Genomic DNA, 13,905 nt, shown 5'->3' on the forward strand with positions numbered 1-13,905 from the left:
TCTTGGGCTGTGTGAACTCTTGCTTGCATCCTTTACGGCTAGAAGACACATGGGTTTAAGGAGATCTCAATTGAATGAAGCAGCTCCAGGAGAGACGCAGACCAGAAGGACTTGACAGATCTGCGTGCTGTGGATTTTCCTATTAAACCAACACAGAGACTGTCCGAACCCTGAAGTCCCTCGTGGGTGGCGACAGCTCAGAAATGCCATCTAATCACGAAGCACGGGGAGAGCATCGTGAGAAAGTAGCAAACAAAACAGCAAAACGCACCCTCCTCTCGCCCGCTTTCCCAAGTGTTTCTATGGCCGTGTGTGTTTTTGTGGCCAGTAGAAAGGATGTGGGATGTTACTAGAGATGAACAAACCCACGAATGTACGGAATGGAAAAAAGGGCTCTGCATGAGCACCACTGAGAAAATTCCAGAAGCCTCAGGTACACTTAATGTGCTAAGTCTGGCAGGCACACGGGTGCCCACGATGCTTCAAGGAGCGCCCCTGGCCGTCTTGGAGAACTTGAGAAATAAATTAGTGAAAAGGATGTGCAGAGTCCCCCATCTGACTCTTCTGCTCCAATGAGCATCAGAAAAACTGGGGAGGGACTTCCCGGGTGGTCCAGTGGGTAAGACTCTGTGCTCCCAATGCAGGGGGCCCAGGTTCGATCCCTGGTTGGGGAACTAGAATGCTGCAGTGAAGATCCCGCATGCCACAACTAAGACCCAGCAAGGCCAAAAATAAATAAATACATATATTTTTTAAAAGAAGAAGAACTGGGGAGCTGGCCGAGGGCTCAGCGAAGTGCTCGTGGCTACCAGGCTGCTGGATTCCTGAGCACGGTCTGTGGGACGTGAAATTCCACCGGGGTTGAGCGTGGGCGAAGTGACAGCCGCTGAAAGAGCTGCCCCTTCTCTCAGAAGAACACAGTCAGCTGTCTGCCCATCTCCCGAAGCATTTCGTACTGTTCGGTCACGTCCGGATGCGAGGACAGAAGAGGCAAGGTGAGAGGGCGAAGCGGCAAAAGCCACTGGCTGGGCTTCCCTGGTGGTGCAGTGGTTGGGAGCCCGCCTGCCGATGCAGGGGACACGGGTTCGTGCCCTGGTCCGGGAGGATCCCACATGCCGCGGAGTGGCTGGGCCCGTGAGCCATGGCCGCTGAGCCTGCGCGTCCGGAGCCTGTGCTCCGCAACGGGAGAGGCCACAGCAGTGAGAGGCCCGCGTACCGCAAAAAAAAAAAAAAAAAAAAAAAAAAAAAGCCACTGGCTGCCAAAATGAGTGTGAGCTCTAAATACGGAAATTTTATTTTTACTTAATTTGAATTAACTTATTCAATGACCGAAACCAAAACAGACAAGCAACAAAAAGGCCAGCAGCTTGGACCAGCCCTGGTCCTAGGAGTCTGCTGCCGGGCGCAGCACAGGTTGCAGGAACTCAGACGGCGTGGAGTCAGCACTCCAGCAGCAGCCTGGGTAAGATGCTCTGCCCGGCCCCACTCCCAACAGCTGCCCGCACAGGTCACGGGTCACCCAATTCGAAGCCGGGGGTGACACCTCCAAATCTGGGTGGACCTGGGCCAGGGAGGGGCTGTGTCTGCTGGGTTGGGGCATGGCCAATACTGCCTCTGACCTCCCCTCCCCAATGGAGTGTTTGCGAGGCTGTCCCTGACGGGGTGAGGCTGGCATGAGTCCCAGCACCCAAGGGACAGGTTGGTCGGTGTCCCGTGCTCTGGGGCCAGCCCCATCCTGGCTGAGGCCAGCAGAGGACCACGCTTGGCGCCTGAGCAGAGTCAGGAATTGGACCAGGCAGACTGTGGGCCTGTGCCCTTCAAGTGGCTGGGTTGGGCTTCCTGGATGTGAAGGAGGTGGGCAGAGCCTCCTCCCTCAGCTGTAGCTATGCCAGTGTCTGCTGCTCCACCCTGGACGGGCCACCTCCACTCTTGGAAGGGTCCCGAGAATTGTGGCGAAGCCCTGGCCGGGTCCAGCGTCATCTGGATGATTCAACCCAGACACATCCAGCAAGAGGACAAGCCCCTCGCCCTCCCCACGGCCAAGGGTCCCACCCAAGTAAAAAGGCCACTGCCAGGAGGTTAAAAAACTTTATTTGGCTTATAAAATTCCACATTCTGAGAGCGAGCTTCGAGCAGTGCAGAAAGCGCAGGACACTGTTTCTGGGGTGGGGGCTCGGCCTGGAGCACCTCTGAAACTGCTGGTGACCCCTGGGCTGAGACCGGACACACAGGCAGCCTGGCAGCCAGGAGAGCCTGGGGGCCACCACCACCAGCAACGCCTGACCTGCAGCGGCTGCGGTCCTCGGAGGGTGGGGCGCCTTCATTCCGAGAGCCGACGGCCACGGCTGTGGTCCTGGTTGTCGCGCCAGACGCAGTAGTTGAGCGTGGCCGCAAAGGCCAGCCAGGCCAGGTACGGGTAGAGCAGGCAGGCGGCTGGTGGGCTCACCTGGTGCCAGGCCACGGCCGTGGCTGCCGCCACTCCACCCATCAGCAGGAGATCCACCAAGGCCTGCACAGACACAGAGGGACGACAGGGAGGCCTGAGGCTCCATGTACCCATGGGGCTGTGTGTGTCCCAGCTGCCCACCACCACTGCACCTGAGGGAACTCTCCATCCGCCTCTCAGTGACCTGGCCAAGCCCCTCCCCCATTTTCTGCCTCGGTTTCCTCATCTGTAAAATGGGAACAATCGCCCTTCCCTGACTATGCCATGTGTGGGGTGCACAGCACCAGGTGTAATGTGGGTTCTTCTATACCAACGGCCCCTAAACCCATCAGAGCCCCGCAAGGCTTCCTGCATTGGAAGAAGAGCAGCTGAGGGGCCCTGGTCCCCTAAGAGCTTCTGAGGAGACATGAACCAGGAGCCAAGTGCCTCCCCTGCCCCCACCTTTAGACCCTGACCCTGGAGGTCTGGGATATGATGCCCCATGTCCCCCAAGGGAGGGGCCGTCTCCAGGGACCATGGAGACAAGCCAAGGTCACACTTACCCAACCCATTTGTCGGGCACCGAAGAAGAGGGGAGGCCATGCCCAGTTCAGAGCCAGCTGCCCAGCGTAGAGGCCCAGGGGAACCACAGCCTCCTTCGAGAAGCCCCCCAGCTCTTTCCAGATCATGTAGGAGCCATACCTGAAAGAGAGGCTGCCGGTCAGGGCACCAACAGGGGAGAGACCAGGAGCCTCCCTGCAGGGCCAGGAGCCAAGCTCACCTCTGGGACCACACACTGATGGCTCAGGCATGCCCTGCCACTGACTGCTGTGTGACCTCAGGGAAGTTGCTTAACCTCTCTGGGCCTTTGTTTCTCACGGGTTGCTGTGGAGATTCTACTTAATATACTGGCAGTGCCTAGGGCAGTACCTGGCACATGGGACACTCAATAAATACTTGACATTATTATCTTCATCAGTGCTGTAAAGGGGGAGGCACATAAGGCATGCAAGGAAACAGGATGGGACTTTTGGGCTGGGCCTTAGAGGATGCATATGAGTTTGCCAGGGGGAGGCAACGAGGATATGCAAAGGCTTAGAGGCATGCACAAGACCCCCTGAGTCAGCCTATGTTACTGGTGGAGTCTGGGGGGCACTGGGGAGGTGAAGCAGAAGAGGGCCTGGTCATGGGGCTCTTAGGGCCACAAGGACAACAATAACACCACCAATAATAATAGCTAACGCCCTCCAGCATTTACACACGCAGGCACCGCTCTTCCCGAGCATTAGTTCGTTCATTCTCATGACAACGTCATGAGATGGGCAGTACTACCGCCCCCATATTACAGGTGCAGAAACTGTGGCACAGAGAGTCAAAGCGCTAAGAGCTCTTGGCAGGCAATCAGTAGGTGAGTCAGCATTTGAACCCGGGTGGTCTGAGGCCAGAGCCTGGGCTTTTTATTCTGTGAGGGGTTGGACCTTATCAGGACCACAGGGAGTTTCCACGGGGTTCCACAAGAGAGGTGCCAAATTTATGCTCCATCAGGGTCTTGATGGCGGTGGGAGGCCTGGAGGCTGGAGCAAGTTAAGGCAGAAACAGTGGTGCCTGGGTCAGGACGGGGAGGAGAAAGCAGGATGCAGGAAGTGCTGCAGCCTGACTGGGCAGGGCCTGGGGCTGGCAGAGGGTGTGGCCCAGGTGACACCCAGGTTTCCAGGACTATCTTACTCCCATCAGAACCCTGGGGCGGACTTCCCTGGTGGCTCAGTGGTTAAGAGTCTGTCTGCCAGTGCAGGCGACACGGGTTCAATCCCTGGTCTGGGAAGATCCCACATGCCGTGGAGCAACTAAGCCCGTGCGCCACAACTACTGAGCCTGTGCTCTAGAGCCCTCGAGCCACAACTACTGAAGCTCACGTGCCTAGAGCCCGTGCTCCGCAACAAGAGAAGCCACCGCAATGAGAAGCCCCTGCCCCGTAAAGGAGAGTAGCCCCCACTTGACGTAACTAGAGAAAGCCCATGTGCAGCAATGCAGCCAAAAATAAATAAAAATAAAATAAATAAAAAATTTTTTAAATTAAAAAAAAAAGAACCCTGGGGCATCAGCCTGGTCTCTGCTACCTGCCCTCTGCAGTCCCACCCTGCACTGGGCTGGCACAGAACCAGTTTGCAGGGAACCTTCCAGAAGAGGGTGGGAAGCTGACCAGTCTCCTGGGTGCGGTTCCTGCTGGAGCCACCAGGGGGCGTGGGGGGGGGCACTCCTCCATCCAGTCCTGCTTTGCCTGGTGGCAGTTCCTGGGCCTAGTCCAGGAAATCCTGTAGGGTCCCGACTCCATAGCCCTGTGTCTGTGGGAGGTCCCTTGTCAAATGGGGGGGTCATGAAAATTAACCAAGACAAAGCCTGTCACCAGGCAGGTGCTCAACAAATGGCTACTATTACTGCTGTTGTTCTTACTGCTACCGATCTTGGAAGCATCCACATGCCCACGTCTGACCTTCGCACACTGAGCCGGCCTCACCCTGCTGTTGTGAAAACAGCCAGAATGCCAGTACGGGGTTGCCCGCCCCTCCCAGGAGGCCCCAGAGGAAAAAGTTCAGTTGTGCAACCAACAGGCCCCATAGTTTTCTCCACCCTCACTTGCCAAACGAGGCCAGGAAGTGGTGCCCGCTGCCCCGGGAACACCTGGACAGTTTCCACTCTGGAGGAGAAGCTCTGCCCTCGGGCCTGGGCCTCCCCCTGCCCTGCATGCCCCGGAAGGTGGACAGGCCCAGCTGTCAGGCCAGCACCCATGCCCACCTACCCCATGGCCGAGTACAGCGTGCCCCAGATGGGAGCCAGCATCCAGCGGGGCGGGTGCCACGAGGGCTTCTGCAGGGCGGCGTACCAGCGGAGACTCTCTCCGTGGACATAGTGGGAGCCCAGGAAGCCCCCCAGACTGGGCACCAGCGTGAAGCCCACGGCGGGCACCCAGGGCGGGGCCATTGCTGCTGCAGCTGCTGTTCCGGAAAGTTCTGAAAGAGAAGACAGGGCTGGGGTGAGAGGCGGTGATGCTCCAGAGCTGGGGTGGGGCCTCCCCTGGCGTTTCCTGAGGACCTACTGTGCACAAACCAGGGGTGGGTCTGTTACCAGCCCCTCATCACTCATGGATCAACCAATCAATTGATGGAACACGCAGGAAAGATGTGTGAGGTTGGGGGGCCAGTGCTGAGTCTGCCCTGCAGCCCCTGCCAGCCCAAGGGCTCCAGGGAATGCGTTTCCACCCCCACTCCCACCCCCACCCACGAGGCTGCCCTGCCTGGCAGGAGCCTCCCAGGTGCCCCTGCCCTGTCGGCTCCACGTCCGCCCCTGCTCCAGCTGCCAGGCTCCTGTGCTCTCACCCTCGCCCTTGACCTTGGGTCTCCTGGCAAGTGACCCCTCCTCTCTGCTGCCTCAATCACGGCCAGTTTGGGTCCCCTCCACCAAGAAGGCTGCCCAGCCCTCCCTCGCCGGGCAGTACTGCGAGGCCGCCTCGGTCCGCACCCTGTGCCTGATGCTCCAATACTTCTCATTCAGTCATTCGCCATTCATGCAACAACAGGTATCAGACAGAGCTTGGCTCGAATACCCACTCCCACCAACATATTGTGGCCTCCGGCAAATGAACAGGACATCAACGTGGCCGACCTGGGTCCAGCCCAATGTGGGGGGGTCTCTTTGTACACCATCCCACGGGCCCACCCTGAAATCACCTCCCCTTCCCTGTGTTTCAGAGAGAGAAAGCAACCTCCCTGGGGTCACACAGCACTCTGGGGTCAGGCTCTGCCCAGGTCGAAAAGCTGCTGGGCCCTGACGCCCAGGGCCATGGACGTGGTGGGTGGAAAGGGACAGAGTTTAAGGCTGGTGAGGGCCCCTCAGCAGCCCTGAGAGGCTGACGGGGCTCAGGGCAAGGAAGGTCTGGATGCTGTCACCATCACCTCCAAGGCTGGAGCCCCCCAGGCAGGGATAGAGGGGACCCAACCTTCAGGTCTCTCCGTTCTGATCGTCAAACACTCCCCCTTGCCCAGCAGCCCCCAGGTTTGCGCTGAGGACCTACTAGGTGCCCAGCAGCGCTCAAGGCTCCCAGGGAACTGTGCTCATTGGGGCTGACAGTCCAGCCAGACAGCAAGCGGGGCCCTGGGCTGGGCGTCGGGGGCCAGCTCTGTGTAACCTGCTGTGGGATCCCAAGCCTATCAGCACCCCTAACTGGGCCTTGGTTTCCCCACCACAAAATGAAGGGGCTGAGCTCCTGCTAACACGCCCTGACTCTAGTTGGAGAAGCCAGAGTGTCTGTAGGAGATAAGAAGCCACACAGACGGATTATGTTCAGAAAACTTACAGGGCGGCCTGCTGGGATGGGGGCTGGGCACCCACGGCAGACGGAGTGGAAGAGGCCCAGACCTCAGACAGGGCACCCCGACCCAGGATCAGAGAGAAGATGGTGCTGGAAGGACACGGAGCACTTTCTCCCAGGGACACAGCAGGGGAAAGCGGCGGGGGTGGAGAGAGGCACGAGGCAGACAGGGCAGCAAGTACCAGGAAGAGGCTGTGCCCATCCGGAGGCAGTGGGGAGCCATCGGGGCTTCCGGGCGAAGGGCGAAGGCTGCCCAGGGCAGAAGGGGCAGCTGCTGGCCTGGGGCGCCATGAAGCTCCGTGAGATGCAGAAGCAACCTCAGTGCCCAACGCCGGGGACTGTTAAGGATGGGTCAACCCCCGAGTCCAGCTTGGAGGACTCTTTAATGATGTGAAAACTGTCCTCAACATAACATGAAGTGCAGAAAGCAGAATATAAAATTGACTACAGAATTATCCCAATTTTAGCAAAAAATGGATATGCATTTTAAAAACGGTAACAAGTGCGTGAAGATGTTAGCAGCCATCACCCTCATAAAACAAACATCTCGGGCTTCCCTGGTGGCACAGTGGTTGGGAGTCCGCCTGCCGATGCAGGGGACACGGGTTCGTGCCCCGGTCCGGGAAGATCCCACATGCCGCGGAGAGGCTGCGCCCGTGAGCCGTGGCCGCTGGGCCTGCGCGTCCAGAGCCTGTGCTCCGCAACGGGAGAGGCCACAGCAGTGAGAGGCCCGCGTACCGCAAAAAACAAAAACAAAACAAACATCTCCTGGGGAACGGCTGTGAGCCTGGCCCAGGCACAGGCTCGACCCAAACACTGTCTTTCTGTCCTCACCCCGTGAGGAACCCACACCATCTCATCCCACCTGCCGACGGACCCATGGTGCAGAGCGGCGGGGGCATTTGCCCAGGGCCCCTCCACAAGCGGGTAGCTCGGGAGTCCAAGGCCCGCACTCAGCAGAGGGATTTCCGATGCTTTGTTATCGCTTTCCGAAATGTCTAGAATGAGCATAATTTTAAAAGGAACAGGCGGAGAGCGTCAGGCATCCAGCAGAATCCAGCTCTGCCATCTAGCGACTCTGATTCCTCCCTCCCTGGGCCTCAGTTTTCTCGCCTGTCGAGTGGGGACAGTGAGCTCAATCCCCACGATCACTGCACAGATGAGCCGTGAGAATAAACACTGCCCAGGGCTGGCTGGTGACAGGTAAAGGTTCCTGTGTTTCTCCCCCAGCCCCTCCTACCCCACCCCCCGGCCCTCTGGTTTCCAGGGTGCCCACAACTGTTCCTGGGGTGGGGGTGAGGGTCTGATCTCACCACAGTATGAAGGCCCACCTCTCCCGGGGCCAGGAGAGCACTGGCCCAGTGCCGCTGCCAGGTGGATATGGAGCCCTGGGACCCAGCCACCACTGTGTCATCTCGGGGGAGCCCAGGCCACCTCAGCCGGCTTTCTCACCTACGCCATGGGGCACAGCCCTGCTCAGCCTGTTTAATAAATGTGTTGAATCCGCAACCAAGTGACAGCCCTTGGGCAACCATAACAAGCTGTGTTCAGTGCCTGAGGGTCCCCTGGACCGTGACATGAGCTGGGCAGGTGGGAGGGCTTCACCTCGCAATGACTCTCCCATACAGATAGGGACACTGAGGCCCAGGGGGTCGGGGGCTGAACTGTGCCTTTTCCCAGGAAGGTCCCAATTTATGCCCACTTTGTCCCAAAAGAGTAGCCCCCCTCCCTCTCAGCAGTGCTCCTTTTACAGGTGACCAAGGTTAATGCCACCAGTGTAAGACACATGACACGGTTCACAGAGGTGGACACACTTGCTCTGGTATTCGTGCCCCAAACACAAACCCCAGCCCAATCATGAGAAAACGTCACAATCCCAGACGGAGGAACATTTGACCAAATACCTGGCCTGCGCTTTAGCACTCTTGAAAAGGGTCAAGGTCATGAAAGGCGAGGAAAGACGGAGGGAAATGTCACCGACTAAGGACAAATAACAGCTAAACGCAATGTGGGATCCCAGACGGACGGGGTCCTGGGCCAGCTGAGCACGTTAGCGGGGTTACCGGCATGGTGTGAATTTCCTGGTTCCACTAGGGGAAGCTGGGTGAAGGGTATGCAGCAACTCTCTGCATGACCTTTGTAACTTTACCGCAAGTCTAAAATTAGTTCAGAATGAAACATTAAAAAGAAAAGAAGCATCCTGTAACTTTACCGCAAATCTAAAATCAGTTCAAAATGAAACATTAAAAAGAAAAGAAGGATCCTGGTTTGGACACTAATGCGCATAGCCTACTTTCTCCTCGATATTCTTGTCACTGCTTCCCCCTAAGCCCCACCCCTGACCCACCTGCCACCAAGGCCCCTCAGAGTTTCCTGACCATTTATTTGTTTTCTATTTCTTATTGCTTTTGGTTAATGGAAATGAGAGTCATATAACATAAAATGAACCATTTTAAAGTGCACAGTTCAGTGGCATTTGGTGCATTTCCCAATGTCGTACAACCATCTATACCAAGTTCCAAAACATTTCCATCACCCCAAAAGACGCCCACCCATCAGCTCACTCCCCATTCCTCCCTCCCCCGGCCCCTGGCAACCACCCATCTGCCTTCTATCCCTGTGGATTTACCTTCTCCACACATTTCACATAAGTGGGATCACACATTATGTGGACTTTGGGGTCCGGCTTCTCTCACTGAGCGTGTTTTCGAGGCTCACCCACGTTGTGGCCTGGGTCCATACTTCTCCCCAAGGCGTTGTGGGCAGGGGCGCTTGTGTCACCCTGCCATGGCACCCAGCCGGTGCCCAGGAAATCCCCAGCGTGCCAGCTGACGGGGCTGGAGAGCCCACCATCCTGGTCCCTTGCTATGCAGAACAAACAGACGCCCAGGAAGAGGTGGTGGCTCTCCCCTCTGCGGTGACAGAGTAAGGCCTGAGACCACGCTTCTGCTCACCCTTCCAGGCTGCTGTGTTTATGCACCACTGGGCCAAGGGGATTAAAGGGTCAGCCCAGCCTGAGGGTCAGAAAACTGGTAGGTCAAATGCCCCACGTGGAGAGAGGCCAGGCAAGGAGCTTCCTGGGGCCTCATGAGGACTGCCAGGCTCTTGAATCACCCGATTAGGGGACCCACCAAGCTGAGTCATGCTGGGCTGGGCTGGGCAGGGCAGGGCAGCTGGCTCAAGCAGGCCTGAGAGAGATCCATCCTGTGATGGGGTTAGGGTTACGGTTTGGGTTAGAGCCACTCCAGTGGCCAGGAGGGGGCTCAGGGCTCAGGCAGAGAGGCAAAGCCACCCACCTGCCCTTTATTTCTATTTCCGACAGCAGGTGACTAAGAACCCAAACCTTGGCTCTGCCTCCAATTTTCTTGGTGAAGCCAAGCCAACGCTCCGCTCTGGGCCTCAGTTTCCCCTTACATCAGGTGGGTGTAACCTGCCCTGTGTGCTTCATGGCGTTGTGGGCAGACTCAAGGGAGGTCCAGATAAGCCAGGGGATGTGGGGGTCAGTGTTGGGGACCACTCATCCCTCCGGAAGAAGCAGCCACATGGCGCAGACCCAAGGCTGAGAAAATGTCAGCCTGTTGGTCACCCAACACTCAGTGGGTGAAAGTGCTTCCAAAAGGCCCCGCCCTCAAGGCCTGGGGCCACTGAAACAGAGGCCAAGAACAGGCAAAGCAGAGAGCTCAGGGCGTGGGGTCAGGAGACAGTGCAAGGCCTTTGGGAGGGGTGGGGGGCGGAGCCTGGTGCAGGGCCCGGCTGTATTCATCCTGGGTCATCAGGGCTTCACGCCGGCTGTTGTGAAGCCGCAGGGGTGAGGCCAGCTGCTTCTCTTCTCAGGCCCTGAGTTCCACATCTCTCGGCCTCCATAGTGGGCTCCACTTTCCAGATGAGGAAACCGAGGCACAGGGAGTCACAGAACTTTCCAGGTCTGGGTGACTCTCTGCTGGCTTCAGCTCTGGGCCACACAGCCAGTCACAACGATGGGCTGTGTCACCTCCCCTCTTCAGCTTCCTCCTCCATCGTGACAAGGCGCCTAAGCCCTGCCCCAGATACCTGCGGGGGGCCCAGGGCTCATCTCAGGCCACTCCCACCCCACCTCAGCCATTCCACCCCCTGCCTTGGTGCCAGAGGATTCTCTCAGGACCAACAGCCTCACTCTCTCCAGCACCAGGGCCAGTGTCCCAGCCCCGACGAGGCATCAGGTCCCAGCTGGGCCCGTGGGCAGCCGTTTCAGGATCTGAATCCTCCCTGCCCCTGGGGTGAGACTCAGGATCTCTCTCGTAGTGATGCTTTACTCCTGGGCCTCTGTGGCCCCGTCTGTGAAGGGGAGGTTGCGGCCGTGGGCCTCTGGTGGAGCTTTCTGTTCTCTGAGGCCTCCCTATAGAAGGTGACAGAAACTGCTGCTCAGAAACAGAACAGAGTTTTGCCATTTCTCTGGTCCCCACCTCCAAGCTGTACGCAGCCCCTCCTGGGCCTTATGTCTCCTTCAAGCCACCACCGATGGTCCCAGGGACCTGTTTTAAGGCTCCTTTTTTTTTTTTTTTTTAATGACTCACAGCTAATCATCCTCATTATAACCTCTGTTAATCTTTTTCATTATGAAAGTATCCAATGTATCAGACAACAGGTCTGGAAACCCAGCTGGTCTGGGATGGGGTGGGGCTGGGGGTGACAAAGGGGAATCTGTTTTATGGAGAATGACTATTGAGACAGAGAGCATGCTCAGGCATTGCTTGCACAATCAAAAATAAGTAAGAGAAAATATAAATAAGAGACAGATTCAGAAATGAAGTAATGAAAAGTCAAAAGTGTATACAGCACAAAGTAGGCTCGCCCCCTGTCAGCACCTCCCCTACCCCCGTTCAGCGATCCACCGTCAACGGTTTCTGGTTTCTGGCTGAACCAGCTGGACACCATTCAGTCATGGCCACGCATACACACACACACACACACACACACACACACTCTCTCTCTCTCTCTCTCTCTCTCTCTCTCTCTCTCTCTCTCTCTCCAGGCACACACTCCTCTGGGCATGCACTGTGGAGGCAGCAGGGCTTTGAAGTCAGACCACGAGCGTTTGAACCCCAGCTGTACTGTTCTGTGCCCCTGGGCAGTTTCTTGGGTGAGCGTCAGTTTCCCCCCATTTCAAAGGGCTCCCTTGGCGGCCCAGGATTCTATCTGAGCCTCCCTCTGGGGAGGCTGAGCAGCCTGTCTCCCTGCTCCCCGAAGAGGCTTTCTCCTCAGCCCCTTTCCTGACCAGTGGACAAGAGCTACTGCTGCCTGGGAGCGGCCCCTGGCCTTCCGCTGCCCTGTGTCGGGGTCCCCACGCCACTCCCCACAGAGACACTGGGGCCCTCGGCCCACATCCAAGCAGCCTGGCCTTTGGGCCGCAGGCCTGCTGTGCACCAGGCACTCTGGGCCGTGCTCCTTGTACACAGCCTCCTCCTTGGCTGTGACCCTTTGGGACACCCTCAGTCACACATCCTTAGGGGAGGCTCGAGTCCTGACCCTCCTGCCGAAACACGTTTTTGAGCTGTTTTGCAGAATTTAAACACATCTCCGTACCCCCAAGTGCTCAGCTACCAGATCAACTGGAACCTAAGGGACAAGAAGCTGACCTTTGCTGACCGGTTGTAACTTCAGTCAACTAAAGCTTGGACTCTATAGACCTCTGCCCCAATTCTATGTTGAATTCTCCTCTGCTCAAGCCCCTTCATGAATATGCAGCTTAAAACTTCCCCAGGTTTGCTGTTTGGGGAGACACTTTTTTGGGAGAGTTCCGAGGCGCTCTCCTTACTTGTTGGAAGTAATAAATCCTTCCTTCTCCCGATCAGCTTGCTTGTGCCTTTTGGCTCCGCACCACCCACCGAGAGGCAAACCCAGTTTTCCGGGAACACCACGACCCCTCCCACCTGGACTCCCAGCTCCTTTGCAGCAGGGGCAGGGGACAGGCAAGTCCCAGGGGATGCCCTGCCCACACCAGGACGTGTAGGTTACAGTGCACCTGAGCACTGGACGGGGATCTAGGGACCCGGTTCTAAGGCTCCGCGGGGCCTTCACTGGCTTTGGACAAATAACCTCCCCTTCTCTGGCCTGGGTTTCCTCCCCTAGAAATGGATCAGGAGCCCGAGGTCTCCCAGGCACTTTGTGATCCTCAAGGTATCCCGCTCCTCCACTCCCGCCCTCTGCCGGCCGCGGCTGCTCAACCACCGGATTGGGCGGGAAGGGGGGGGTGCCTGGTCCCTCCCGCGGCTCCGCTTCCCGCGGGGCCCGAGGGCCCAGCGGGGTGCGGCGGGGCGGGGTTGCCCAAGTTCCCCCTTCCGCGCCCCCAATCCCGCCGGAACCCGGCCGCGCAGGAGCGCCGACCGCTGAGGCCAGGGCCGGGGGGAGGAGGGGGGTCACCGCCCCCCTCCCGCCGGCCGACCCAACGGCCGGGTCCCTAGTGCTGCCCCGCGGCCGCCCCCCAGGGCCCCGCCACCTCCCGCCGCAGTTTCCCCTCGGGGCCCGCGCCGGCGGGCGGGCGCTGTCGGGGGTCGCTGCCGCGCGGGGGCCCCTTCCCGCCGCCCTTTAGAAGCCCCGTCCCCACTCACCGGCAACGACGACTCGCTAGGGGAAGGGCGCTGCGCGGCGGGAGGTGGGGTCCGGGCCCGGCCCCGGCCCCGCCCGCGAGGCCCCGCCCACCCCGGCCCCGCCCAGCTTGGCTGGAAACCTGGGCGGCGGCCGTCGACAACCCCGCGGTTTGGGGCGCTCCCTCCTCTGGCTGCCCTGCCAGGGAGACGCGCTTCCGCCTCCCCCGGGCACGAGCGCGCCTTCCGGCCGCTTCTCCTTCCCACCGTGACCGCCCAGCCGTGCAGGCACTGCCGGCTGTGCAGGCAGGTCGCGTCTCTTCTTGTGCCTCATTTCTCCTACCTGTAAAGTGGGCCGATAGAGATCACCGATCTCAGAGAGGGGAATTACATCGCCTGACGGCAGAGCCCTGAACATCCTTCTGCACAGCAACCCTGGCCACCATCTCCGGAGGAGAACCCCAGTTCCTTTAGCTGTTGCCCCAGGACAGGAGGCAGCACTGCCCTCTTAGTCCTGGCCCAGGCTCTCCTTGGCTGGCTCCCTCTGCCTC

At 58.5% G+C, this 13,905-nt stretch overlaps 1 protein-coding gene across 1 annotated transcript; it reads right to left on the reverse strand.

The window, feature by feature from the left end:
- Positions 1 to 2,074: 2,074 nt before the first annotated feature.
- Positions 2,075 to 13,490, reverse strand: TSPO (translocator protein). The gene is made up of 4 exons (XM_081248771.1): positions 13,379 to 13,490; positions 5,223 to 5,433; positions 2,989 to 3,127; positions 2,075 to 2,509 (listed from the first exon to the last, which is right to left on the reverse strand). The coding sequence occupies exons 2-4, from the start codon at positions 5,402 to 5,404 to the stop codon at positions 2,321 to 2,323; spliced, it is 510 nt and encodes a 169-aa protein (XP_081104897.1). The 5' UTR covers positions 5,405 to 5,433; positions 13,379 to 13,490; the 3' UTR covers positions 2,075 to 2,320.
- Between the last annotated feature and the right edge of the window lie 415 nt (positions 13,491 to 13,905).

This window comes from Mesoplodon bidens (assembly GCF_964165515.1).
Source record: "Mesoplodon bidens genome assembly, chromosome: 11".
NCBI classification, from domain to species: domain Eukaryota; kingdom Metazoa; phylum Chordata; class Mammalia; order Artiodactyla; family Ziphiidae; genus Mesoplodon; species Mesoplodon bidens.

Excerpts from the sequence above, each read along its gene's own strand:
- TSPO (XM_081248771.1), bottom strand. The coding sequence starts at position 5,404 with ATGGCCCCGCCCTGGGTGCCCGCCGTGGGCTTCACGCTGGTGCCCAGT. Across the intron at positions 3,128-5,222 it reads ACGCTGTACTCGGCCATGGG|GTATGGCTCCTACATGATCT; the intron begins GTAGGTGGGCAT and ends CCTCTCTTTCAG. Across the intron at positions 2,510-2,988 it reads GTGCCCGACAAATGGGTTGG|GCCTTGGTGGATCTCCTGCT; the intron begins GTAAGTGTGACC and ends GTGTCTGTGCAG.